General features: G+C 40.5%; 1 protein-coding gene across 5 annotated transcripts in view; it reads right to left on the reverse strand.

The window, feature by feature from the left end:
* ST6GALNAC3 (ST6 N-acetylgalactosaminide alpha-2,6-sialyltransferase 3) overlaps window positions 1–26,642 on the reverse strand; it is a 219,097-nt gene that overhangs the window by 127,037 nt on the left and 65,418 nt on the right. For 2 of the 5 annotated variants that reach the window (XR_004777323.1, XM_035538221.1), the window contains exon 1: window positions 25,361–25,441. The exons of the other annotated variants lie outside the window; for them this stretch is intronic. Coding sequence is in view for 1 of the 2 variants with exons in the window: in XM_035538221.1 (XP_035394114.1) it covers window positions 25,361–25,393 (33 nt within the window). In the remaining variant the exon portion in view is untranslated. Of the gene's footprint in view, window positions 1–25,360; window positions 25,442–26,642 lie in introns of those variants that run through there. 5 annotated transcript variants of the gene reach the window in all.

A 26,642-nucleotide genomic window follows, 5' to 3' on the forward strand; every position in this document is an offset into this window, starting at 1 on the left:
ACTTGTTACATAATTCAGTTTTCACAGTGATATTTTCAATTCAGTCACAGATGAATGAATGGTGATGTAGCTAGATTTATAACAGCTCAACAGTGTTTTCCACAGCAAAATAAAACATATTCAAACATCTCACTCATTAAAAGCCAAAAATCTGCACATAGTGCTCAGGCTTACTGAGGTAAGACAAATGAGAGCTTCCATGTCACTGTAAAAACACATTTGACTTGAGCTACTAAATAAAGAAAAGCAGGAATCAGCAGACAAATTACTGCCCAAACAATTGACGTAGCAGCAGCAGTCTATACTAAAAGCTTTCTGTGCTTACATATGGGAGGATTGTTGGTATTGCAAAGCATTGCCAGATTCCAGGTGTTGATCGGTATCACTATTCCCCTGCCCCCTTAACTGAAAGCTGGACAAGGAGGAGTTCTCTTTGTCTGAAGACCTTCTTACCCCTCCAAGTGATTTCAGGCTTTCCAGTGTTTTGACTTCTTATCCTTTGACCATTGTTTCTCCCACTCTTTTCTTGCTTACCTGAAGGTGGATTTGTGCTTCCCTCCGTAGCCCAATTCTGGCCTAGGATACCCCATGCCAACAGCTCCTGCTCCCAACAAGGCAAAAACGCATCCTTAGCACAGCTCATACTTTCACAAGCAGAAAGTCACTGTACTGCCAAGGCAACCTGAACTTTGGAGCAAAGGATGTCTTGTGCCAGCCTGCTACTTCATTTTATATTAAAACTGAAAGCTGTCCAGTAGCTTAAAAGATCTAGCCCATTAAAACACCCATGGCAGAGCAGCACACTTTAAATAAGGTTGTTGATTTTTCATTCTTTAAGATCTGTTAAGAATATTTAATCTAATACTGCTGTTACTGATTCATCAATGTCCTTCACAACTAGGGTGAACTTCATCAGCAGCTGTAGGTGCATAACATACAAATACTGATGTAGTCTCTGCATGATAGAGTAGTATTAAAGAGAGAAAAGAAAAAGAAGCATCTGCAGTACACTCTCAAATGGTGGTTGTTTTGGTTTTGCTTTTTTTTTTTTGTAAAATAAATAAACTGGATTATTGCCCAGCTCTTCTTATCAATAGCTTGGCAAGCTCTCAGACACACGCAGGCTGATGTGTGTTTCCCTATAATAGAACTGCTGGTATAAGAATTTGTGATCTTTCAACCTGGCAGTTGGTTGCTACTACTTATTGAAGTACCACCTGATTGTAGCTATTTTTCACCTGCTGAGAAAAAGTTCAAAGAAAAACCACCCATGTCTGAGTATTAACTCTCCCCCTGCCAGGTATACCTCACTGAGGTGACCTCTCTCTCTCCTCTGTAGAAACAGATGAAGATTCATGATAGGCAACATCTTCAGAGTGAACCCGGTATTGAGTGGTGTCACAAGCATCCTGCCAGACACCCTGTAGCTGCCAACATTTTCATGAATAACACCTTGCAGAAAGTTGGTTCTTTCAACCAGAGATAGACTCAAAAATATATAAACTAGAAGAAAGGCAACAACAAAAAGCCCTACGGATGCATCGGGAAAAGATTCTTAGCAAAAAAACAACAACAGACCTCTGATATGTAGATCTCTTTATATAGAAAAAGATATACTTATTAAAAGACTATTGCATTTCTTTATTATTTTATATGAAATATCAGAAATACTCAATTTCTTGTTTCAAAAAATTACAGGAAAGAGAACGTGATAGCTTATGAAATCAAAGTAAGATAAATTCAATTTCTGTTCCTAGCAATAAAACGCTCAGTGCCTTTGGTACACAGCAGGAGGAGCAGACGTTAATCACGTACATATATGCTTAGCACACGCTACCATGATGGAACCTCTGGAAGTACTAAATTCTAGATAAGAAAAAAAAAACGAACAAATAAAATTAAACATATGACAGAAGCCCAGAGGCAGAAGAAATTAGAGTAAATAAAATGTTGTAACAAATCCATATTCTCAGGCTGCACATCTGTGAGGAAAACGCTTTTTGCTGGAAACCTTCACTTGCCTGCAGCTCACTTCTACCTGCAGGGGAAAGTTTGTGCTACAGAGCAAAAATTGCATAACCAGAAATTCACACAAGCGAAATGTAATTGCCTACCACCATCTGGACAAGCCGAAACTTCCTCCATTTAATTATCCTATGTAAAGATCCCCGGCTGCCATGCTGGACTTGAAGCTAACAAAACTTGGCCTCATGCCTCAGTTTCCCTCTAAAGGCCAGCTAACACTGCAAGACAAAAGAGATCTTGCCCAGCCTGTTGCTTGGCAGGACTCTTTCTCTGGCCCTTCACATCAGCTTCATCCTACACCGAGGTTGATACTTTTGGAAACTTGCTCTGAAGGCTCTCTCTGCCACAGCGCACCTGCTATTCAAAAGCATAGGAGGGAAAACAGTAGCAGGTGGTCATTTTTCAGTTTAGTCTTCTGTTAGGCACCCTCAGACGGCCAGTGTACCTTGCTGCAATGCCGATTAGTACTATAATCACAGCAGTACAGCACAAACCTTTCCATGTAAGATGCAGATCAACTGAGTTAAACACCATGCATGCACGGGCAGACCCAACAAGTTTGTGATCCAAGTGAAAAATCGAAGGGAGGCCCCCATTTTAAATTCATTTGTAGGAGGGGCTGCATGGAGCGATGCTGTGTCTGCACTAACCCAGATGGGCAAACGGCCTATACATTTTTGGCAGAGATTTTCCTTTTAAGTACTGGCATGGTCTGACCTCGTTTAGCTCATTTCTCCTGATACAGTCACAGGAAAATGCTCCAAATCAGCACGAACTTAAAGAAAATTTCTTGCCCGTTGGGTACAATTGCATTCCTTCTCCATGTAGGGGTCTGTTCATTATTCATCCTTGGAAAGCATGAGCAAGAGGATATCAGAAGCTGCCACAAGAGAGACTCTTCAAATAGCAAGGAATATGCAGCTTTATAGTTAGAGACCCGAAGGGCTGCTCTGGTACCGCTCAGAAGTTGATGACACATTCCTGAGCTGACTAGGGAGCTGCTTACATCAGGGCACTGAAACTCAATAAAAGCACAGATCAAGGTAGTGGCCTCAACTTAATTATGAGTCTTATTGATCGTGTCTTCACTCCGTTTTAAAAAGAAAAAAAGAAGGCAGCACTAAGCTCACGGCAAGACCTGGTGGGACACTGCAGAGCAGGCTCCTTGGCTGTTCTGAAACCCAGCGACAAATCCACAGCGGACAATCTTTGCCTTCTGTGTTGACCTCTCCCTTCTAGGAGTTCGGAAAATAATTTGTGTGAATTGTTTTCATCAGAAAGAAGAAAAACACAATTTCACAATCTGAGACATATTTTGTGAATACACCCAGTTTAATGGTATACTCGCAGTGGAATAGCACCCAAAAGCCACAATCAGGAGCCAATCTCCATTGTGCTAAAAGCTATAAATTCTTTGGATTCGTTATTTCTGCAGAGCATCTCAATAGGAGCTAGAGGAAATCATAAAAATTGATAGTTTTCCAAAAGAGATTCCTCCAAGCAGTAAAGTTTAATCTCTCCCTGATCTGTTATCCTGATAGAATAGAACAGGGACAGTAACATATATATCCTACCCAAACACACATTCCATCATCATATCTTACTCCTCTCATGCTGGGTGAGCTAACTGAATTGAACTTGACCTTCAAAGCCCTTGGAATGCAACAAAATCTCTCTGTTTTCTGACATTTATGGGTGGCTTTTCTGCATGGCTGCATTTATTGCCTAGAAAATAATGGTGAAAGCTGTGTGTACAGACCTATTATAAACACTGACAAATCACATGAAAGGAAGACAGATTTATTTGGTATAGATTACTCCAGAGATAATCTAATCAAATCTAAGATTTACATTTTTAAAGCAGATAAGAAATTCACTGAGTTAGCATTTTGATACAATGGATATATATTACCCTTTTATTTTAATCTGCAAGTGTCATTGAACGGATCCAGGCTTTTGGTGCTTTTGCTTTGAAAAGCCTTATGTATTTCATATGAAAATGCAACTTTGAACTAGCACATGCACAAGGAAAACCCTATGGAAAATTCTTACAGAAGAATATCAATCTCTGTCTAATAAAGCTGAGATAAGAAATACATTTGGACACAAAGCTATATTAAAAACCAGGAGTGCTAGATGTGAAAAGGCAAACACATCCCATTCATGGCTTTCCTAAAGGAAACCACATCTAGCCAGCATACCAGAGGTGATCCTGAACATTCTGCTGACACACGCTGTCCATTTTGATGGAAATGTGACACAAACATGCGCCTAACGATTTTTCATCCTCTAGCTCATGAAATATGGAGGGGGTGTCAGACATGATCCCAAACTCTTCAGCTCCCTTCACACACATTTTCCTTATTTGCATGCAAGAAACAAACAAAAGCAATAAAAAAATCATTCAAACTGAGCTTTATTTTTGTATGCTTGTAAATGAAAATGACAGTGGCGACAGTGCCCCATTCAATCTGTGGGCTGCTCTCTAGCAGATGAGATGGGCTCAAGACAAAAAGGAGGCGCCTCTAATGTGGGACGGACTCAGGTGGCTCTGGTTCCACGGTCTGACCTCGGGCAAGTCACCTCCGCTCTGTTCCTTAGCTTCAGTCTGCAAAAGTGCCCTGACACCCACCAGGGTACGATGTTTTTATTTTAGGTAACACCAATCAGTTTGTACCTCCAGCTTTACCCCAGTGCTGCTTAAAACAGTGACTACCGACAGCAGAATTAATCAGGACAGGACAGAGCCCAGTGGCCACGTGTGCCCAAACACCTGCTGCATTTGTGTCCTTGGTCAGAATGTTTGCGTTTGTAGCACTTCGTACAGTCGTTACAAGTTATGGGAGTATTTTACGATCTGCTCCAATCACTGTACGTCGTGACAATTATCCCACAGTGCTCAGAAAAATGTAGCCCAAGATTTCCTCAGCGAGCCTCTAAGTCTTTCAGCCATAAATCTCCACAAATAATGCTGTTTGTTTAATTTAAGACTGCTATACAGATTAATGGGACAAGTTGTCCACTAGTCAGGGGAGGAATACAAAGATCCATCTTAACTTATTTCATTTCCAGATTTATTCATGGCAAATGTTACATAATGTGACATTCACACACTACTGGAGAAGTTAAGGAACAAAATGCACATCACTAATCAGCTGATCATTTCTCATTTGGCTTTCGATGCCAAAATTAATGATGCACTTCCTTTTTCATTAGATCTTTTTTTTATATACTTTGTTTCACAAATCAAAAACAGTATGGGAACAAACAAAATATTTCTTTGTGATTTCCCTGCTTTTGTACACATAACCAACCCCACAGTGCTAGAAAATAGATTTAATCAGTTCAAACCCTAGGTCTGCTGGGACTCCAGCTACTTTTTTGACTCTAAGACACAACTTCAGATGTTAATGTTCCAAGACACAAAATCCTGGTATTTTCAGTTGTGCATTCAGCATTCAGTTGTGCATTCAGTTGTATCATTCAGCACTCACCACAAATGCCACAAGTCAAGTTTCAGCTGCTCTTACTCCATTTCTCTTGCCTGAAAGTTATTACCTCACTGAGTGCCACAACACGTAATATCGTTCCCTCTGACCATTCTCAGACCCCCTAATTTTATGAAATTCACAGAGCGCTCCCCATTTTGCTGCGCTAGAGAGAGCCTCTGCGTCAGTGACTTCTCACTATCCAACACTACTGTTTTCGAATATTCCTCTTTCATTTATTTTATGGAATTTACATCTTTAACTCTTTAAACCCACAGTTTTTCCACAGCTTTGCCCCAGCTTCCTGTTTAACTCTAAAGCCTTCCTGCCAGCTTCTTTTTCCATAATTCCTTTCAAGACTCTTCTCCTGTTTTCCCTAACTACTCTCCATTTACGTATATTCCTCTGTCCTTCTGACTAATTCCATCCTAAATCCCCTCTCAGGGCATCTCTCCTCCCATATTTAACATGATGAAAAGAAGGATTAATCTCATCTCTCTTTTTGGAAACAGTTTCATTCCCTCTGCAGACCGGTACGTGTGCCCTTTTTTATTGAAGGTGTGGCTTTTATTTTTCTGTTATGACACCATTATTGTGGTGGCTACAATGCTCACGGACTTCTGTACTTCACCCCCGTTAATATGTTTAGCCTTTGTTTAAGCCTGGAAGTGTATAATGCTGTTGGGAAAGGCTTCCTAGGAGTGAGCTCTGGGGCACTACTGGGGACACCCCCTTCTTACAACGTATTTACCTAGAAAATATTAACCTAAGTGAAAGGCCACTAGGTTAGAAGCAGTTTTCTAAACAGACAGCATTTAATGTATCTAACTAGTCTTATCCTTTCTGAAAAAACACCTTTGACACATCTCCCCTCAGCTAGTTTCAGCAAGCTAACAGAGCCACACTTGCGTTTTCCATAACGCAGGTCCTGCAGTCTCCTGATACCCTACTTTCTTAGCCCATGTTCTGCTTTCAAGTCATCTTCCTTGACTACAGGTCTTGCACTTGGTCTTTCAAATGGGACCTCACCACTGTGTACAACCAGACAACTTCCCTGAGCTAACATACTTCATAATCCCATTTCATTCGGATTCCAGATCACCTTGTAAGTGGTCAGCATATCCAGAATCGGTCCAATGGCATTTCTGCCAACACTGTACAGCATCCCTGGAGTCTTCTGCAACTTTACCCTTGGTATAACTGTAGGAACCAAATGACCTCTAGAAAGCTCTCATGAAAAGATTTTCAGAGCAGATCAGGTCTCGGTAATGCCAGGCAGGACAGAAGAGGCTGCAGCAGCCAGAATAACAGCAGCTGTTGGGTTTGGGATCAGGTTTTTGAAAAAAAACTAAGTGGCAGATAAGTTACAGAAATGGGTCTTGAAAACAGCGTCTCAATCCATTTCTTAGTCTTTAAACACTAGTTCAAAGACAGTTTACAATGGCCAGCCTTAACTCACATTACTTAGGAAATATCTCAGGGAAACACGGTGTACACAGGCAGTACCGTAAGGGAAAATCTACCACAGCTGCATCATGTTATATAAAGATATTCACTTTCTTTTTAAACAAAGTGCACTTTTCATGCTAAACAATTTAGCCTCTTGAATTTTGACAAAGATTGTACCACTGAATGTCATATGTTGTCCACTGAAGGATAAAAGTGTACAAAGCATTAGAGGATGAAGTATATTAGGATTACATACATTTTATTCCATCCTTCTTCCTTCTTTTCTTTTTTTTTTCCATTGAGCACCAGAGCTGTCATCTCCTAAAAGCCTCAGACTGCCACCTCAAAGAGACAGCAGCTGACATGTCCCTTTAGTGAAAGGGAAAGAGATTTTGTGACATAATAAAACTGGGGATGATAAAATCAGTTTAAATGACAATAAGTACAGAAAGGCACGTGCTGCCCATCTTCCACTTTGCTCTGTTATTGTTATTAGATGCTCAAAGAAATAGAGAAGTAATGGGGCTTCCTCTCTCACACCCAATGTCTCAGTCTTTGGTGATCCAAAGACTACTGAAATCTATATGAAAGCCCTCTATCAGTTAAAAATCTCAAAGTTTTCTGTCTTCCCTGGCCACAGAATAGATTACCCACAAGATATTTATAAAGAGACAAATTAACATGCTATTTTCCTGCACAAAGACCTTAGAGAAAGAAGAATTGAAAAGATTTTGACAAATCAACAATACACACACACACAAAAAAAAGGCAACAGCAATTAAATAGCCAGTCCTGGCACACAAGCTCAGTTAGAGAAACTCTTCTGCACCACACAAGAAATAAAGAACCTAAAAGACACCCTTTGCCACCAGCACAAAAAGCATCCCCCAGCAGCTTTTGCTGCTGACTAGGGCGAAGCATTGCCCCTATCGTATAGGGGTAAATGATTTGCTTTTGTTTTAACCACATCGAGTGCAAACAAAGCTCTTGTTAAGAAACAACAAGGCCACTAAGCTGGACTAAAAATCCATTAAAAATGTATGAGAGGGAAAGAAATGTTGCAATAATAGCTGAATATGGTACAAAAACAGCCTGATCAAAATGCAAACAAGTTCAAAACTTGCCAGTTACGCTATCCAAGATTCAAACCAGGTAAGGCAAGCATATCACTAAAAGCAAAATTTGATTTTTTAATTATGCAATTATCTGGTAATGAATAAATTAGGTTTGATTCGTTTTATTCTCCCCTCCTATGCAGCACAATTACAACAGTACTGGAATGAGATTTTTTAAAAATTACCATTTCATCAAGGCTTTTTAATTCCCATCTATGATTTAATTTGATCACCAAATTTGATCTATAACGATATTAATAGATAGAAAAATCCATAGTAGAGTCCATTATTGTTGAACTTTATCATCTTTTTAGAAAGTACAATAGTAAAATTATCTGTTAATTAGATTAATTTCAAGGAAGCGTAAATCATCCCGACCCATGATACTTGCTTGCAAAGCTATTGTGAGAGAATAATTAATAGGCAATAGTCCAGGAATATTATTCTGAGCAGATGCGAGCCTTGAACTTCCAGTCACTAGACTTAAATTCTAAGAATACATCATCTGACAAACTCCAACATCCTGGAGAGCTGCAGGAAGGAGGAGGAGAAGAAAACTACGTGTACTGCTATTGTTACATATAGTCTGTATTATTGCTCGACATGGCCACAAATTAAAAGTGGATATAAGTAAAAATCTCTGAATTTTGTATCTTCAAGGTGAAAAGGACTGTGCCACTCAAGTAACAGATCCCCATATAATAAACATGTCTTACAAGTCATTTCATTTGGACCTAGTCTGTTGCCAAACGGTATGGCCTCAGGCAAGTATTTAACCCTACACAGTATCTGGCAGTAAATACATGCCATAAGGAAGACGGATAAAATATGTAAGCATAGGTTTGCAATTTTTCCTCACCTTTCCATCACATGAAGTCAATTTCTACAGATTCTGGATTAGATCTTGTCCCAAACACATATCTGATTCCTATGTCCTACATTTAAAATTTAATTGTGAGATCTTCGCAGCAGCAGTAACATCTGCTGAACAATGAATGGGAAGTAATCAAGACCAAAATCTTGTATTCACATGTAAATTTTCAGCGGAAATTAGTTACTGTGTTTTCTGATGAGCTGTATGTCACATTGCACTATCTGTCTAATAAATAGCCAAATGTCTTCAGTTGTGATGGATGGAGCACTTATCCATGAAACGTCTTTATGCTATACTGAGAGACTACCAAAACGTTCTGTTTCAGAAGCTGAAGAGAGGACAGAAGTGACCTGAAAACCTTAGAACCACATATCCCAAGACTCCAATAAAGATCAGGCTTAAAAAACATGTATTTAGAATACTTGGACTAAATGTGGAAAGGTTGGAAGGAAGGCAGAAAGAACCTTCTTCCCATCCCTTGAATCCCCAGTTAGTTTTAACCTCTGTGTAGTAGAACATATTGAGAACAGAACGTGATAAACACAATTGCTTTAGCTATAATTCTATGAAAGCACTAAGCAAGAATATTTTTGCTTGGGGCAAATACTGCATTTTTCTGACAGTCTACTTATCAGATGCTAAATTCAGCAGATTTCAAACTAAATGTGCACCCCAGTGGGTCAGTGGAAGAAGGGTCTTGCAGTAAAACCCTCAACCCTGAGGCAGGAGTGTTTGGTTTGACATTCAGTAAGGCCTGGAGCTCTTTTATAACAAAGCTTCAAGCATAAACTCCACCAAAAACACCACCCGTGCTCCTGCTATCTCTCTGGGAAATCTAGTGAAGTGAAATTGATTTTCTTTTTTTATTAGCGAAGCCATTAAGAATGAGGCACCAAGAGATGAATGGAGAACAAGCCACGAAAAGAGACAGAAGCATCTGAAAACATTTTTTATTTGCTGCACAGTTTCTTTTTGAGAAGAAATACCTGAGTGTGCAGAAGATCAATCTCTGCCCAGACTCCAGCAGCAACACCCACAGCAACCCCAGGAGCCTGCATACAGGCAGAGCTCTGCAGGTGCAGTAAGCGGCCTCCTCCAGAAATCCAACGCTAAATTTGTCAAAAGAGCAGGATGTCTCAGAAGAACATACCCAACATACTAGAGGCTTGCTCCAGTAAAAGCGACACACCACTGATGGCTCTCTTGGACTGTTCAGTTATAAAGAAATTTGAAATCAGGGGTTGTAGATGAGGTGAAGAAACTCATTACCCACACCTCTCCTTTCCATCCTTTTATTTTAAACTCATGCCTTCATTTCGTGTTCCCTTTTTTTTTTTTTTTTCGTGCTTTGATCATCCCAAGCTGGCCATATGGATTTGTTCCCTAAGACCCCTTTCAGCAGAAGCAGGAGTGGTGGGAGAGCTGGGAACCACACCTACGAGGCGTTGGATAGCAGCACATCGCTGCCATCAAGCAAAGGGCCTTCATTCTGATCTTGTTTGCTCCTGATGCATTGGTTTCCTGGCTGGTCTTTCAGACTGTGATAAAAATACTATAGACGTAATGTTTCATTTGCCGGTATTAGAGCAGTTTGGCACACAGTGACAAAGAGAACAAAGGAGCACTGCCCGCCTGACGCACACACGGTTTCAAACGCACTTATGGTCCTATGAGAGCAGAATGAATTCCTACAAGCAAAATTAATAGGATGCCTTATTCTTTAACATCTGAAGGAGGCAGGAGTGAAAGAGAAATGAAACTTCAAGTGTCTTACTTCTAACAAAAGGAGGGTATTTAAACAGAAGAATCTCATGGGAAAGATGCCGTACCGCTACAAACCGCGCACTGCCTCAGAATATAACAGCACTGATAACATTACTAATGGAAGTAAGACATCCTCTCAATTTCCATGTGGATTGTAAATTAGAGAAACAAGTACCAGAGCCAGGATATCCATATATGCATGTGCACATGTGGGCACACATACACCGCTCGCCCTTTGCAATCACTTAATCATCGTGTCAGATCAAAGGCAGCCGGAGCGCAGATGGATGATTTCCCATCTGCATCTAGCTGTGGACTTCCATTTGCCATTGGGCCCAGACTGTAGCACGAAGCAATATTACTCTCATTAGTCCCTGGAGGGTTCTGCAGCTTATGATCAACCAGGGATGAGTTTTCCATCTTCCTCCTACTGCTTGTATATCATTTAGCATTACAAGATGTTCCATGAATAATGGAAATAACGAAACTACGTCCTCGAAGACACTCTCCCCAGGCCAGAGACAGCGTACACTATAGTTATTGAGGAATTATATATGGCTTGATTAGCTGGCAGCTGCTCCCAAACAGTGCACGCGTTACAGCTCATAGTTGCCTGGCTTTCCTTTAGCTGGGATGTTACTGTGCGACTCCTTCTCATGCTCGCAAAACTTTTGGGACTGTAAGTAGCCCTGAGACAATCAAGTGATGCAGAAGTTATTTGGAGAAGAGGAAGACTGTATAGATGAACAGGCAGATAACAGCATGGTTGTGTAAGCATTATTTCCAATAAAACACAGTAACAATTCTTCTTTATTTCCTTACTGATTCTTGGACATCACAATTTTAACACAAATCATAAATAAAGACAAATTACAAGATTTGTTTTTCCTCATTTGTACACAAACTTGAGGACAAGAAAGTCCATAGTCTACCTGTTCTTCACAAGCATTTATAAGCATATCTTGGCAGCTTTCAGGTCTTAGGAACACTAAGACAGGATCCAAGCTTACTGACTACTGAATAATTTTTTGTAGTACTTAAGTACACTGTAACAGCAAAAGCCCTTAGAGACTTATTTAGTGCAGTAGGCTACAATACTCTAATTCTGGCTCCATGCCGGCTTTAGTAAATTGTATAACAAATCCAGGGCCATGCAGGAATTCATGGTTGTAACTACATTGAGCAGCATGGCCAGAAAAACACTTTAAGGGAACTAAGAATTGAATCCTGCCAAGCCAAAAAGGTTTTTTTTTCCCTCAAATTGTTGCCAGAAAAAGAGTGCATGTTACACAATTTTAATTCCATTTATTGGAAGAATATAAGCATTAACCAGTTCACTATTACATGAAAAGTGAGATCTACAGGAAGCAAGCACCTTAAATGCAAGAGCTCACTGCTGAAAATATGCTAACGTGAGGTTTGGAGCGTGGGGTTTTTTTGGTTGTTTATAGCTTGGCTGTAACTCATCTCTCTGCTATCTATCCTTTCTACCTCTAGTAAGTTAAGTATTCATTTGCAAATTTCAATGAAATCAAAAAAGTGCTAAGCTAGTTTCTTATCTCGGAGGTAACTAAATTCCCAGCAGAGAAACCAGCAGCTGATCAGATCAACAACCAAAATTGAGGTCAGATAGGCACAACTCAGCTATTCAGCATTTTGCTTGACATTTTGCTGGCTGACCAGTGTATGCACATAGCTCCTGACTTGACAGATCATTTGACATCCTGCATGCTGAGAGAACAGTAAAAGAGAGCAGGTAAGCAACACTGTACAAGAAGGATGAAGGACACATTAGATCACCACTCATGGAGAAAAAGCTGTTTACTCAAATGTTGCTGATCTTGTAAAGAAGCTCAAATCCTCACAGTATCTCTGCAGACACGACTAGCTGAAGTTAGAAGAACCCTATGTGCAATTATACGTATGTACTTCAGATTTACTTGATGATGCTCTAATGCAACAAAGAGGAAAAATATAAATATTTGTTAAATCACGTGAGACAAACAGCTCCACAATCGCACTGCACTGGCTAAGTCTGATTTCTCTTCATGCACACCAGCTAATGGGTGCATTGTAAGTCGAGTCAATTGAACTATTCCTGATTTTTCATCTGTGTGAAAAGAATTCAGTTCAAGATTAAGATACAATTAAGTAGTATTTAAAATCCCCGTGAACTGAATGAAAGATGGATATACTAGAGCTTTGGTAAGTCACTGATTTTCATTAGTCTGATACTTTTTTTTTTTTATTAATCGTAAAAGTTACAGATTGATAAACAGACAAGCAAACACTGTTAGACAACCATGCAATTCTGGTATCTCTCTGGAGATGAGGAGAAAAATACATTATGTGAAGTTTGGGTGCATCACAAGCTTGTACTAAAATCCAAGAATTGGGTGGAGGAGAACAAAAGAAAAAAAATCCTGAATTTGGGAGATATACAGTGCATGTGCATAGAACTGCAGAGTTTCTATTCCCAGGGATGTGCTTAAATACATCCTCAAGGCAGCAATGTGATTACAATGAATTGGTGCATTGAAATGTTCTGAGAATGGAAGCTGATCCAGTTCAAACAAGTGAGAAATGAGGATGCTACAATGTTGAATATTTAATTAACGGAAGAAAAACAGAGAAGATTCACTAGAGAAAACTGTTCTGCATTTCCCAGGCTTTGGCTAGCTGGCTTGAGAAACATTTCCATTGTTAAATTCAATTTAAAGAAAAGAGAGACATGCAGAAGCCTGATATTGTCCAATTAACGTTTTAGTTTAAGATTTTAACAATAGCATCTTGAAAGAGCCCATTTAACGTGTAGGAAATCGCCTGCTCCCGATTGGTTTGGTATGTTCTGAAAACGCTGTCTGATTATAGCTCAGCCCAGAAGATTGAGAAAGTTCTCTTAAAGGATTACAACCTACAGACTTACATTTCAGATTTGTACAACTGCTGGAGGGCATCGTTGAGTGAAAGCATTTTGCAAGGGTATCACACAGAACGTGCATTCAAGTGTTTTACACACATGAATTCAGCAAACCTGCCTTCCTGGACAGCAGCAAATCAAGGACCCAAGCATGTTGGAAGGAAAAGGTGAGAATAACACATTATATATTTTTCTCTGTTTCATCCTGTGAACATACTCTTCTGATAGTGCAGAGGTCTGTTTGATAAAGCAATTTGATTGATAACAACTGTGCCATTCCTCTGAAGAGTCCACATGAGTATCACAGATGGTGAGATAACTCACTGTAATTTTCTCACCAAAGAACACAGAATCAGGCTTTCAGCCCACATAGCAGTCAATATTTCCAATAAAATTCACTAAAGGAGGCTTTTTCGGGGGTTGTTGGTTGTTGTTTTTCTCTCCTTGTACCTCTCAGTTTCAGATTATCCCAACAGCCATGTCTCTGCTGCAATGCTGGATGTATTCTGCACTCAGCATGTTGAATGTTTCTGCCCTGGTGATTCTGAGTGCACATGTAGGCTAATGTCACATTTTGACAGTGATAAAGAAGTGAAAATATGGGAAAATGGGAAAGCAAGAGGGGAAAAACAAGCATAAATAATAGCAAAGTACAAGAGACTTAACTGAGATGCCCGGAAGACTTCAGAACTTGTGGTCTGGTCTAGTCGAGCAATCACCTGGTAACATCTTTGCATGATACTGCACTGGCTTGGTAATGCAGCGTCACTGTGTCCTGCTACTCGCAGCCTAACGAGAATAACTGAACTCAATTACATTTAGAGTGGATTCATGGGGTGAGGCATCTAAGTCTAAAAATAAATCAAATGTATTTCACAATACTGATAAATTGAAAAAAATCACAAAGCATTTTTAACATCCAATCTACTCAACTGCAGCTATCCCTTAACGTTTTAAAGTTGGTGGTTTTTTTGTTCGGTTGGTTGGTTCTTGTTTGTTTTTGTTTTAAAAAGATACACTGATCACAGAAAGGACAAGCACAGAGAAGACCATAAATCTGCAGGTGCACTGTGAACTGTAAGGGTACGCAGTAGGGTCTGTTAACATCTAACAAGAAGCACTGCCAACTAAAGGGCCTTCAAGATATGTACCATCCTGGACTTCAGGGATAATATTCTACCAACTGAAAAAAAAATAAGCCTGCTTTCAGCAGAATTCACTCTCACCTCTCTAATAAGCAGTCCTTCCTGTTTCATCAATAATATCCAACATACGGCAAGGTTTGTCTGCTTTTATGACAGTTGCTTTCTTTGATGCCTTACTTCAGACAACGCAAATATATTCATGTACTTCTACACTCTCTCTAGCTGCAAGTCTTGATAAAAACTCAGTTCTGTGCAAATATTTTAAAATTCCAGTGATATCCCAAAAGGCTGTCCCTTTGGTGTCCAATGTAGCAGATGTTTCATGAGGCTAGCTAATTTTATCCTTTACATGTCCCAACTCCTCATGTACCTTGCTTTCTTTTCCTATTTTAAGGAAATAACCATTTACTTTAGAACCATTTTCTGATAAAAGATTTGTCAATATTGCAAGTGTTTTGAAAACAAGGTAAAAAGATGCACTGTGTCATCTTTCTCAGGTTTTAGTTCCTGGATTCATATTTTAAGGTCAAGAATTTTGGCATTGGCTAAATTTTTCTCGGTTGCAATAAGGTCTTTCCAAAGAACAGACTTGATGCCAGATTTGGTGCACCACCAAAAGTCTTTACTGGGAAAAAAAAAAGTAGTAAAAAGTATTAACCAACAGATCAAGGACTGTAGGAGAGAATCAATTACTTACTCATCTCTCCTGTACAATTTCTCATGTGATGTCCACCTTAAGAGGCAATGCCTGGCCATCCTGATTTGCCAGAACAAAATTTCATTCTAGCTTCAGCGGGCTTATTCGTTTTGGCTGGTGGGTTGCAACGTTTTCCTTTGTAGGTACAATGAGTATCTGAATTACTACTGCGCCTAACAGCCACAGTTACAAAAATCAAAGCATTACACATAATTTCAAAGCTAGGAACTTTGCCTCCTTAAATAAAGGTAACAATTCCTTGCGTTGAAAATAGCATTCTTCACTACAGCCAGACTCCAGGTTTACCCTCCCAAACCTATGATTAGAATTCATTCTTTCTTCAACTATAAGCATTGAGAAGAGAGAAATATATACGTATATATCAGCATAGGCTAATGCTGGTGGACAGCAGCAGACAACTAGCTTTAACACGTTTTTGGATTTGTCTGTCAGAGTCACTGGTAGGTAACAGTTATCCCCCAAAAGCCAGTTTTTGACCTTCTCTTCCTCCCTCCCCAGCTCATTTGTCATTGCTTTTCTGCATGCTTTCAAGTATTCTTGGTAGCTTCAGGAGATTCTTTAAGAACATTCATTATTTTTTCTACAAGACCATAAATAGCTGAGATCTCAGACACACCTAGTCTTCAGGAAAGATGAGGTAACTGTGCCTGCAGTCAGTTTAGATTAATCCTATTTTTCTACAGGTGTTTCACTGATCTTGCTTCCTCCACGCATTCGAGCTACAGCACGGTGCCACGTCCAGGAAGAAACCTCTCACCTGAGGCATCTCTCACCTGCTGCTGAGTGGCAGCATGTGTTTTGTTAAACTTGGCACCCCAGGCCATCCACACATCAACCCGTTTATGCAGTAATGAAGTCACTGAGGTGACAGCTGTGTTTATCGCAAAATCTTGCTGACAGGGCTTACGGTTTCTCAGCTCCCCTCCAGTTGCATTTATTCTCCCTATTTTAAAAGCTCAGAAGCTATTCTTGCTACTTAAGTTAATGAAATTCATAGAAGCCTCCGTTTTTGCCATTCCATCATGTAGAAGTGCTCTTGCTGATGAGGTGAGGTACCAGCTTCCATCACAGGATATCACTGCAGGGCTCTGCCCACACAGAGGCAGGATTCAGCTGGGCTCACATACTGGCCTGAGCTGGGCTCACATATTGGCCTGAAGTGTTCAGCCCAGGAACAGCCAAGATGCTGCCTTTGCTTAACTGAAAGTGGACTGCAGTGCCTTCTCGGTAAGCGGTTTTAGTTGCATCAAGCCAAACTTCTATTTCCAGTGACTGTTCACATTTCTATGAGGTAAACAGGAGAAATCACCATCCGACCACTGACTCGAGGAACAGCACACCTGGAACCTGACATCTCACTGAGGTAAACGAGAAGCATAACTCTGTCCTTACAACCCAAGTGCTGTAGTAACTTTGTTCCTATGACCATTACAGTTTCCCTTGGGTGGCACAAAACTTCGGAGCGCGGGTTTGCCTGCCAGTGTTTGTCACTGAGGTTTGTCCCCCCACTGCCTCGCCAGGCTGCCCCCGTGTCCCCTCCCCACACAGAACCTCTAAAGCACTGCTGCCGGCTGCTTTCACAGAGTATGCACAAAACTGGCTGGCTGTCTCCAAGCCACCTTCCTTTGCCACTGCTTTCAGTGACCTGTCTGAAGAGCTTGTTTTAATTTCATCTCTTGCCCCTTTCATTTACTGGCATTTAGTTCTGTGCCCAGCAGCACGCCCCTGGAGAGCTCTCCCCCTTGGGGAGAACGGCCACGGCTTCATTGATCGGCCCGTGCTCCACGCAGCGATTTCACTGCGGCGAGCTACATTGCTTGAACTCCATGGCATAATTCCCATTGTTTTGCAACAGCTTTAAGGCTCTCAGAATGGTCTCATCAGCAACATGATTACCAGTTTAAAAGGCTGCAGCACTCTTCGAGTGCTGTCATTCAGTAACCCCACCTGCACTGAATGGAACAGCATCCGTGTTGGAAGTCTGGATCATCCTTTAGGTCTTGAAAAACAAACACTGCTTCAGCTCAAATACAGAACTAACTGAACCACCAAGGTGTCTTTTTTGGCCTTGATCCTTTAGATTGCAGCTGACAACATTTCAATTACATATTTTTCCTTGTAATAAAACCTTGGTATGTGCTATTTTGGCAAGTTCAGAATGGTTTCTGCAACAACCAACTCCTGCACAGTCCTATTCAAACTAACACAACTAGTTTTTCTCAACTATCTCCATGCAAATCTCACTTTCAATTTTATGAACCAAATCTAAAAAAAAATTGTTCTTTGGATAAAGAATCAATCACATTATGATTTTAAAATCCTTAAAAAGACTTTGTTCCCAGGAGTGGGGATATAAAATCCTTCATATGTCTGGCTTTTAATTTCCATTCTGCTTTCCCACAGTTGTATTTTAGACACCTTTAACTTTTCATAGCACTGTTTCTGAATTGTCCATTTTTTACAGGTGAGAGGTGACTCTACTCTTGTCACTTTAGCACTTGCACGGAAGACACACTTTTAATTCCAGCAGCTCCCAGTCTCCTCAGCCTCCACCACTAAGAAAGAATATTCTATTTTTTATTTCAGTCAAATAGTGCTTCGCTGTGAAGCACGTTAGCTTTTCTGCCATTACCACCCTTCAGACAAAACAGAAGTCTCTCTCACCAGATGAAAGCTGCTGGTCCTTTCCTAGCTGTAGCAATTACAAAACTGAACCTTCCACAGCAGCCACAGCCAGCTATGGCCTGTAGCCAGGTTTTGGAAAGGTCAGGTCTCCACATTCAGCCTTTCCTTCCTGTTTTGTTTTTTTTTTTTTTGCTTTGTGTTACACGGTTACAAGTGTTGCATTCCCATGCCATGAAAGAAACCTATTAAATGTAATATCAAAAGTAACCAAACAGCATTAATAACTATTTGCAAAGGAATCCGCAGAGGCAAATGGCTTTGTGCTTTAACAAATCTGATGTGTCAATGTTATTGAAATGAGCAGTACGCAGGGGCTGCTCCCAACATTTCTGGTGTTTCAGTTACAGCAAATTTCAATGACAGAAAAACGTTGATCAACCAACTGTAGAAACACATTTCTGAAGGATCTGAGTGATCCCATGTGTCTCATGGCCCTGGCATGGGAGAACGGCCTCCTTCCTATGGAGCATCAATTAAAGGAAAGAACGTACTTTGACAGCAGCATGGCTTGAAATGAGTGAAGTATGGAGTGCTTTGTCACCTCCATGCAGCAGGCAGACCCTTGCTCAAGCCTCTGCAAGTGCAGACCTGGTGCATCTTCGCTGGGCCTTGGGGCCCTTTGTGAGAGAAGAGCACCGGCAGGCAGCGGGACTGCACGTCCTGGTTGCACAGTGTAACTTGTGCCACATCAGCCTGGGAAGGCAACAGGCACCACCCAGAAATTGCAGTTTGGTTAATTACGTTTTCGCTTGCTAGGATCGAGTGCTTTTGTTTCTAAGACAAAACATGTCTCCTATGAGTTAGCTACCATGCCTGCACCTGCCTCGCTTTTCAAACAAGCCCAACCCAAACCAAGTGCCTTAGGTACATCGCTAGCTTGCCTGGTTAAGTCCTACACAGAAGTACAAGGCTTCCTCACAGGTTTGTCCACTTGGTGGGGAGAAAAAGAAACATATTCCCCAAGAAGGGCAATAACCAGACTTGGACACTAAGGAAGGGACGTCTGACTTCTAAATTCCTCTCTCCTGAGACTCCATATGCAATAACAGTTTGTGACAATGCTTTCTAAATCCCAGCCAACAGTTCTACCTCGGCAGATATAAAAGGGTTCTTAAGAAATATTCGTATTAAAAAAATCAGAAAATGTGATACTGAAGTCCATGTGTTTGTGAGCGTGGGAATGACGCCCATGGTGCAAGTTTTTCCCATGTTACTCATTAGGAGCACACAATAATTCTATTTCATATTTCTGCAGAAGAAGCTCCAGACTTTGAGTCCAGTTCTTGTTGTTAACAATAAAGCTTGACTGGTAGAGGGAGGTTATAACAGCTCCATTATAAAGCAAACCCAAAAGAATAGAGAGTTAAAGGTTTTACAGCTCACTTCAACTCTGTCACTGCTTGAGGATTTGGCTTTTGAATTCTTATCTTTGCATCTTCCTTTTAACATTTTACAGGACATTCTAGCTGGGCTACCTACTAAAGCAGCTGTGTTGTTTGCTGGATGAAAATCTAATAAAAGGGCTCCCTCTCCAAAACAAATAAAAATAAATGCAACAAATATGTAGTTCCACTCTTGCCCTATTGATTTCAAATCCAACAGGAGTTTCACTATTGTATTACCATTTACATGATAACTCAGGGTAGAAGTCGCTCAGTGAAATGCACTGAAGTTCACCCTGGGACTTGGCCCCAGCAGGGTTCCACCCTCCTGTGTTTCCATTTTGCCCTCAAGTTGAGTATTTGTTTATAAACTACACCAAAGTCTACATATGGCTCACAATAAAATTCTCAAGAGGGGGGCCACCAGTTTTAGAAACAACAGTGGAAGGAACATGAATGTAGCAGTATGAAAACAACTCTCAGGCTCTGCCTGATTGAAGTCCCTTTTACATTCAACATTTGAATTTTCTACAAAATTTATTGCCATCGTCAGAAGTTTAATCCTTAAGGCATCATTCTGCATGCAGTTCCCTTCTAAGCACATGAAGGTAGCTTAATTCCAATACAGTTATATAAATTATTAATCTCATCTCCAAAGACGATGTGCATTTCATCTGAGGAATTGTCTGAGATCCAAAGCGTTAGTATGGAGACCAAATTTCCTACATTCAAGCTTGTTTTCAAGAGCTCTGTTAAGTGGGCTTCAACTGAAGACTATATCATAGACCAGAGGCATTCCGTAAAACGCAAGCAGGACCAAGAAAAAAAAATCCAAATGCAAGTAATTTATCTAATAGAAACATTTCCAACCTGCACTTCAGGATTTTTCTCTCCAGCTGACCAGCCAAACATTCTAATTTTTTTTTCCCTGAAACCTCCAAGCAGATTAACCTACAAGTGTCTAACTGTAAGGTACCTTGAGGTAACCCGGTACTTTGAGTGCACCACACAGCTAAGAATGTGACAAATCTCACAAGACAAAACCCTCTGCAAGCACCACTTCCATTATTCATTCCCCACTGTCACCCTGAGTGTTCTCAGAAGAGCTCTCCAAATGTCATCTTCCCACTAACTTTCACATTGCTATGTACATGTGGCTACAAATACTGTTTCAAGCATATCCCAGTGTAAACGTTCTGTTTCCAGATACACAGAAAATGCATTAGTTTCTTCTAAAGAAAATGGTAGGAAAAAGAAGAAAAAAATAAAACAAGTTATATCCACCGAGGCAGTACATCCCTCTATATCATCTTCAAAGCCAAAGGTAGATGGAATGAATAAAGTCATTTTTAACATCATTAGGGCTCTGAAGAGCTTCCTCCGAGGGTTGCTGAAACATGCAGAAAGACGCATGTTGACTTCCTTCTGCAATGGTCCCGACCGTGTATTCAGCCCATGACTGGCTGCTCAGCTGGCCTGTACTTGTTTCTCAATTGCTGCTTCTGATACTGCCCTCCAAAATTCACACCTGACAAATAGTAAGACTTGGTGCAAATACCTATATTCTTCTACATGAGGAAATAGGAATATTCTTTGTTAATATTTTTTTCTTCTACTTGAGAAGTTTTAGCCATCCAGATAAGAAAAAGGAACAAGCTCAAATAAGAGCAAGTGGAATGCTATACATCGAGCAAATGACCTTTTGGCTAAACTACTGGTAAATACCACTGATAAATCTGCATGAACCAGGCAAATTCACTGTTTGCCTAAAACAGGAAGAAAAACAATTGTATTTTGAACAAGGAAAGGAAGCAACTGAAACATGTAAGTACCTTCTGAAAATATCTTTAGATCTCTTTAAGTGGAAGGAGAGAAAGTATTGTAAGATTTGAGAATGAAAATACTGACACCATCTCAGCTGAACCCATTTACCATCTAACCCAAAACTCAGTAGGGAAACAAAAGACTTGGTGGGTTCCTACAGGGCATTAAACTTGTTTCCATAGACAAGTATCAACAAAATTGCTGCTAGTAAATAAGGAGGAGCTGTGAAATAGGCAGTACATATCCAGAACTGCACTGCCAATGCATTTATTTAATTTTTATTGTATAATAAATACCCTTCAGACATGAGGACGTTTGAGAATCCCAACATAATGAGCATTTTAAGTACACTTGTGAGTTTCTTGAGCTAACCTATTAAAATAGTAAATTTTTTTTTTCAGATACTAGCTCCCTTGAAATCAATGAGTTTATTCTGCATGAGCAAAATGAACCACTATTTTGAAACGAGGAAAACTCAAGCAGATTGGATAAGTAATCCAGATTAAGGTGGAAATTTGAGCACGCCTGAGTCATTGCTCAAACCACGAGATCCATTAACTACAGTAGTTTACATGCTTTCAGTGCTGCCTTAGCTACAACACTGCCGTGTAAAACTAATGCAAACTCCACTGATCTCTCTTGCGTACTTATCTAAAAATAAATAAATAAAAAGGTACCTTTTTCCTTAGAGCATAAAAGAAATGTGCTTCTTAGAGTTTGCTTTTCATTAGAAATCAGGAGTAGTATCAACTTTTTTTTCCAAAATTACCTTTGGAGGCCGCATCTGGTTAGTTTAATTCTTCAAAGATTGCCTTCCTCTGTCTCCTTGGCTCTTTATTCTCTGTCATACATTGGCTCATTTTATGTCTGACAGTTCTTTTATTACCAGATTACATTTTGAATCCGATTTCCCCCCTGTCTCATTACTTCTGTCTTGCTCTCTGTTTGTTCTCTTTTTCTTTTTCTGTCTGACAATTCTCTTATTAGTGGATTTGGTTTTGCTTTTGTTTCATGCTTTCTGGTTTTATTCTCTTGTGTCTTATTTTTGTTCTTTTACTTATTTTTCTCCTGTCAAGACCTCCTTTTCTTCCTGCCTATTCCCTCACAATGTATATACTCGGCTTTTGTTTAAGGTTACCGTATTTCTGCATGTTGTGGAGCTGGTTTATTGTTAGATATTGCCATGCAGAAGGACCCCTTTTTGAGTCTTCATTGCTTCAGCAGTTTGGTATAAGATTACAATCACTAATCTAAGGACCGAACCTTTTTTTTTATAGCCATCAGTCCTGCTTCTCAGCTACTAGAACATGCCCTCCATCTAAACTCACTGGATTAAGAACAAGGACACTGCTTTTACATTCATTAGTTTCTCTCAGCATTGTCCATAAGCCATTAGGTGCCTTCCAGTTAGGGAGGAAAGGTGACACACGTCACACTTTCATTCTGCTCCTTGCAGAATCTCATAACATTATCATTACACTCATTGAACAGCATCCCTAAGCACATTAACAGGCACACCGAACATTATTTGCAGTTCCTTGTTTCTCAGCTCCTGCCCAGGGAAACAGTGACATGTGCACATCATGCAAGTCTTGCTTTAAGATATTTTAGAGGGAAAAATAAGAGTTTCTGTGTGCTTCACTTGGAAAAACGTGAAAGTGCTTATATTAGAGCGAGTCATCCATCTGGTCTCCTAATCCCTTAAAAAAAACAGTATGCCACCAGGTTTGCAAGTGTCCACTGAAGCAGAGTGAACATTTCCAAGAACTCAGGGCCCTAAGAAGAAGCCAGAGGGACTTCACTTATTTGCCACCTGCATCGCTATCACTAACTGCATCAGGTGCCACAACACGAGAAAAGACCAGGCAAGTGCTGCTGGCACAGGAAGCTGATCTGAAAGATGCTTGGCCTATGCTGATACTTGGGCAACCACTTCACAATGAGATATTTATTTTTATGGGAGTGGAAAACACAGCTGGGTGAAGTTGCTGCCATTGACTGCAAGAAGGAGGAGCAGAATATTGTCTCGCTGCCACACTCTCCCCCTTCATATTGTTGCGGTGCTTTTCAAATTAAAAGGGAAATACTGTAGTCATAAATTTTCTCCTCCACGCTTATGAATGGAGAATTCCTGCTTCCAGAAGGAAGGAGCTTTACTTGATTTCTGGGTGGGAGCTCAAACTGATTTATTATTTGTCAAGAGACACATTAAATAAACTTGGCCTTTTTTGCTGTCATCAGCTGTCTGAAAGACAAGTTACAAACATCAGAGTTTCTTTTAATGCCACAGCATTTATGTTAGAGGAAACACAGCTGAAGCATCTTACCTTTGGAAGAAGGGTGGGATTTCAGGGATAAGCATTACCTGCTCCAGCTATTTTCTCCTCGGTGGGCAACTTGTACAGGGGACAATGCTCGGGAACATCTTTACTTTGGGGATAAATGAAGCAATAAATTGTCTTCTGTAAAGTAAAATATGGTGAAGGAAGAGGAGGATGAAGTGCCATGTCATTTTCACAGCCTGTAAAGAGGATCTCTATCAAGTGACTCAGCATTCCTTGAAAGGTCATTGCAGCGCAACTGCAAGGCGCGTACTTCCATTCAGGTATTTTTAAAACAAAGCCTCTCCATCGTCTCCAATGAAATTTTCAGGTCATTTTTTTGTTGACAGACCATAGGACTTTCTCACGGTTTCCAGTTCTCTGGACTTAAAAATCAGAAGCAATACTCTATACAAACACCAGTGCAAAGTATGAAGACAATGATTTCTGCTTGCACTTCTGAAAATTAATGAAAAAGCAAATCGTGTGTCACACACTGTGGGCTAATCGTACCCTAGCACCCTGTTCTGTTTGCTAATGAAAGCTAAGAAGTCAAAAGGGTATAACATATATAATGATGGGGCAGTGAAACAGAAAATGTAAAGGCATGCAGCCATGCAGCATCATTTGCCATATTCAAATCCAGCAGACATCCTCAAAGCTGCAGCTGTGTCAGCCAGATACCAATCCCTCCTTGCTACGCACAAATTCTGTATTCTTGGACCAATATCAGACTCATCAAACTGAGACCAAGATGAGAAAAAGAAAGAAAGGAAATTAAATGCTCAGGAACACACTGTTGATGGGGCAGGGTTGTTTTTTTTTTTTCTTTTTTTTAAATAGAAGCATCTGAACCAATTTCTCAGACTTAATAGCATTAATCAGATTACCCCAGTAAGTCCCATAGCAAAGACAATTCATCTGATCTGTTGATTAACAAGGCCATCTCAGCTCCTGCAGACCCTGCCCTACCCCACGTCACTTCATTTTCCTGTTTTGCGATTTAAATAGACTTGGGACCAGATTGCAGACCCATGATACAGGAATCACGCTAACACTTTAATAACTGTTCACCACTACTCACAAAAGCTCGTATTTGTGGTCTTTGAGCACTGCTGAACCTGACATGGGACTGAAGCACAGCAAGCAGACTGGGATTAGAAATTTCAAAGCCATTTAAGATGCTTTAAAGATGCACAGGTATAATTTGCCTTTGGGAGTAACCTGTCCTCACAGGAAACACCAGTGGTGTTAGCGATGCCCTCCAATTCCCACAGGCTCTCCTGCAGCAAAGCTGTAGCTACCACATGCCCTGTTCCAGCAGCCTCCACTGTCTGTGCTGGAATTTATCACAACAAGCACCCCACAAACCTTTCCCAGGACAGCCAGAATCACATATTTGTGCACACATGCTGCTTTTAAACTAAAACCATATGGCAGAGCTTCCCTTGTTTTCCAGCATCTAAGGATACCACATCTCCTGCCCCTTCCTTCCAAGCAGCCCCCCGGCCACAGAGCTCTTAATGCTCTTCTCAGTAAACAAGCAATGAGACCACAAGACATCTTTGGCACACCCAGTTGAAACGAAACCTTTTGGCAGTCTTCTATTATGTGAAGGCATGCAGGCTTCAACCTGACACAGAGACCCACCAACAAGACTTCAAGAGCTCCATCCTGCAGCATCAGCACTACTTGACACCACCAGGCTGCTACCGGGGAACTCAAAGGCAGGATTTAAACCAAGGCACTGAAAGGGCAGCTCGGAGCGTTCATCTACAAAAGTGATCTGAAATGATGAAATTGGTCTTAGGACTTTGATCTGCATTAGCATAATTTTTGAACCAGTCAAAAGACAAATAATACATTTTCTAAACTCAAACTCCATAGCAATCAGAGATCAGTCTGCATTCAAATGCATCACCTAAGCCCTTTTGGCCAGCTCTCAGATCTTGTACCTGTCAGCCTCATACTCCAAACCGAGACTGGCAAATAACATCAAAATTTGCCTCTGCACTGCAATTATTAGCAGAATCCAAATGATCCTGAATAGAAGATGTATAAGGGATCCTGGATCCCCAGCTTCTCAACCTCTGTGGACTGAATTGAGGCCAAAGCAGTGATTGTGTTGAGTCTGAATGCTGATCTGGAGCCAGGAACTGCTTTTAAGCTTCTGCCTGGAGCCCATCTCTACCGTGTTCAGAGTAACTACACATGCCAGAACCATCATAGATCCTGGAGGGTCCTGCCAAAAACTCTGTACACTTCACTGGAAGTTAAGTAATTTCAGAGTATGGACCAAATTAACTCGAACGGCATCTTGTTATAAACTTGCTGGGAACTATCCCCCAGTTGTTTATCAGCAGCAAGACAAAAAAATTAAAATACATTTTCTATTTTTCAAGGCAAAGAATTGCTGGCTTTATAGCAAGACTATTGACTTTTAAATAAAAAGTTAAAAGGAGGGTAAAAATCGATCATACAAGATAATATCCCCCTCATAAATACTCAAATTATATCTACCTAGCAAACGGAGAAGCAAGCAAGGCTTCTGAAACATTGAACACTTCAACAGTTCGGAGAAACCCTTGGATATTGTTAGCAGATAAAAGATAAGTTGTGAAACGAACATCCTCTCATTTCCCTTTCACTTACTTTACTTTACTTGAGATAAGAATAAATTACCTCAAATGCAGCCCTTATCGAAAAAAACAAGGTTATGTTCCCAACCACAAATGCGGTATGTTTCCATACCCTTAAAACATTTCTATTTACGTTTCTTCCCTACAACTTCTGTCAAAGATGTACACAGTGCCAATATTTTCCCTCCTGTACATCATCACAAAAGACACCTACAGGATGCACAACGTGAGTGTCAAACAAAGTCAAGGTTTTGGCCAAATTGACATATCCCAGTTCTTCACCACCCACTTGA

This window comes from Cygnus atratus, chromosome 8, assembly GCF_013377495.2.
Source record: "Cygnus atratus isolate AKBS03 ecotype Queensland, Australia chromosome 8, CAtr_DNAZoo_HiC_assembly, whole genome shotgun sequence".
Classification (NCBI taxonomy): Eukaryota; Metazoa; Chordata; class Aves; order Anseriformes; family Anatidae; genus Cygnus; species Cygnus atratus.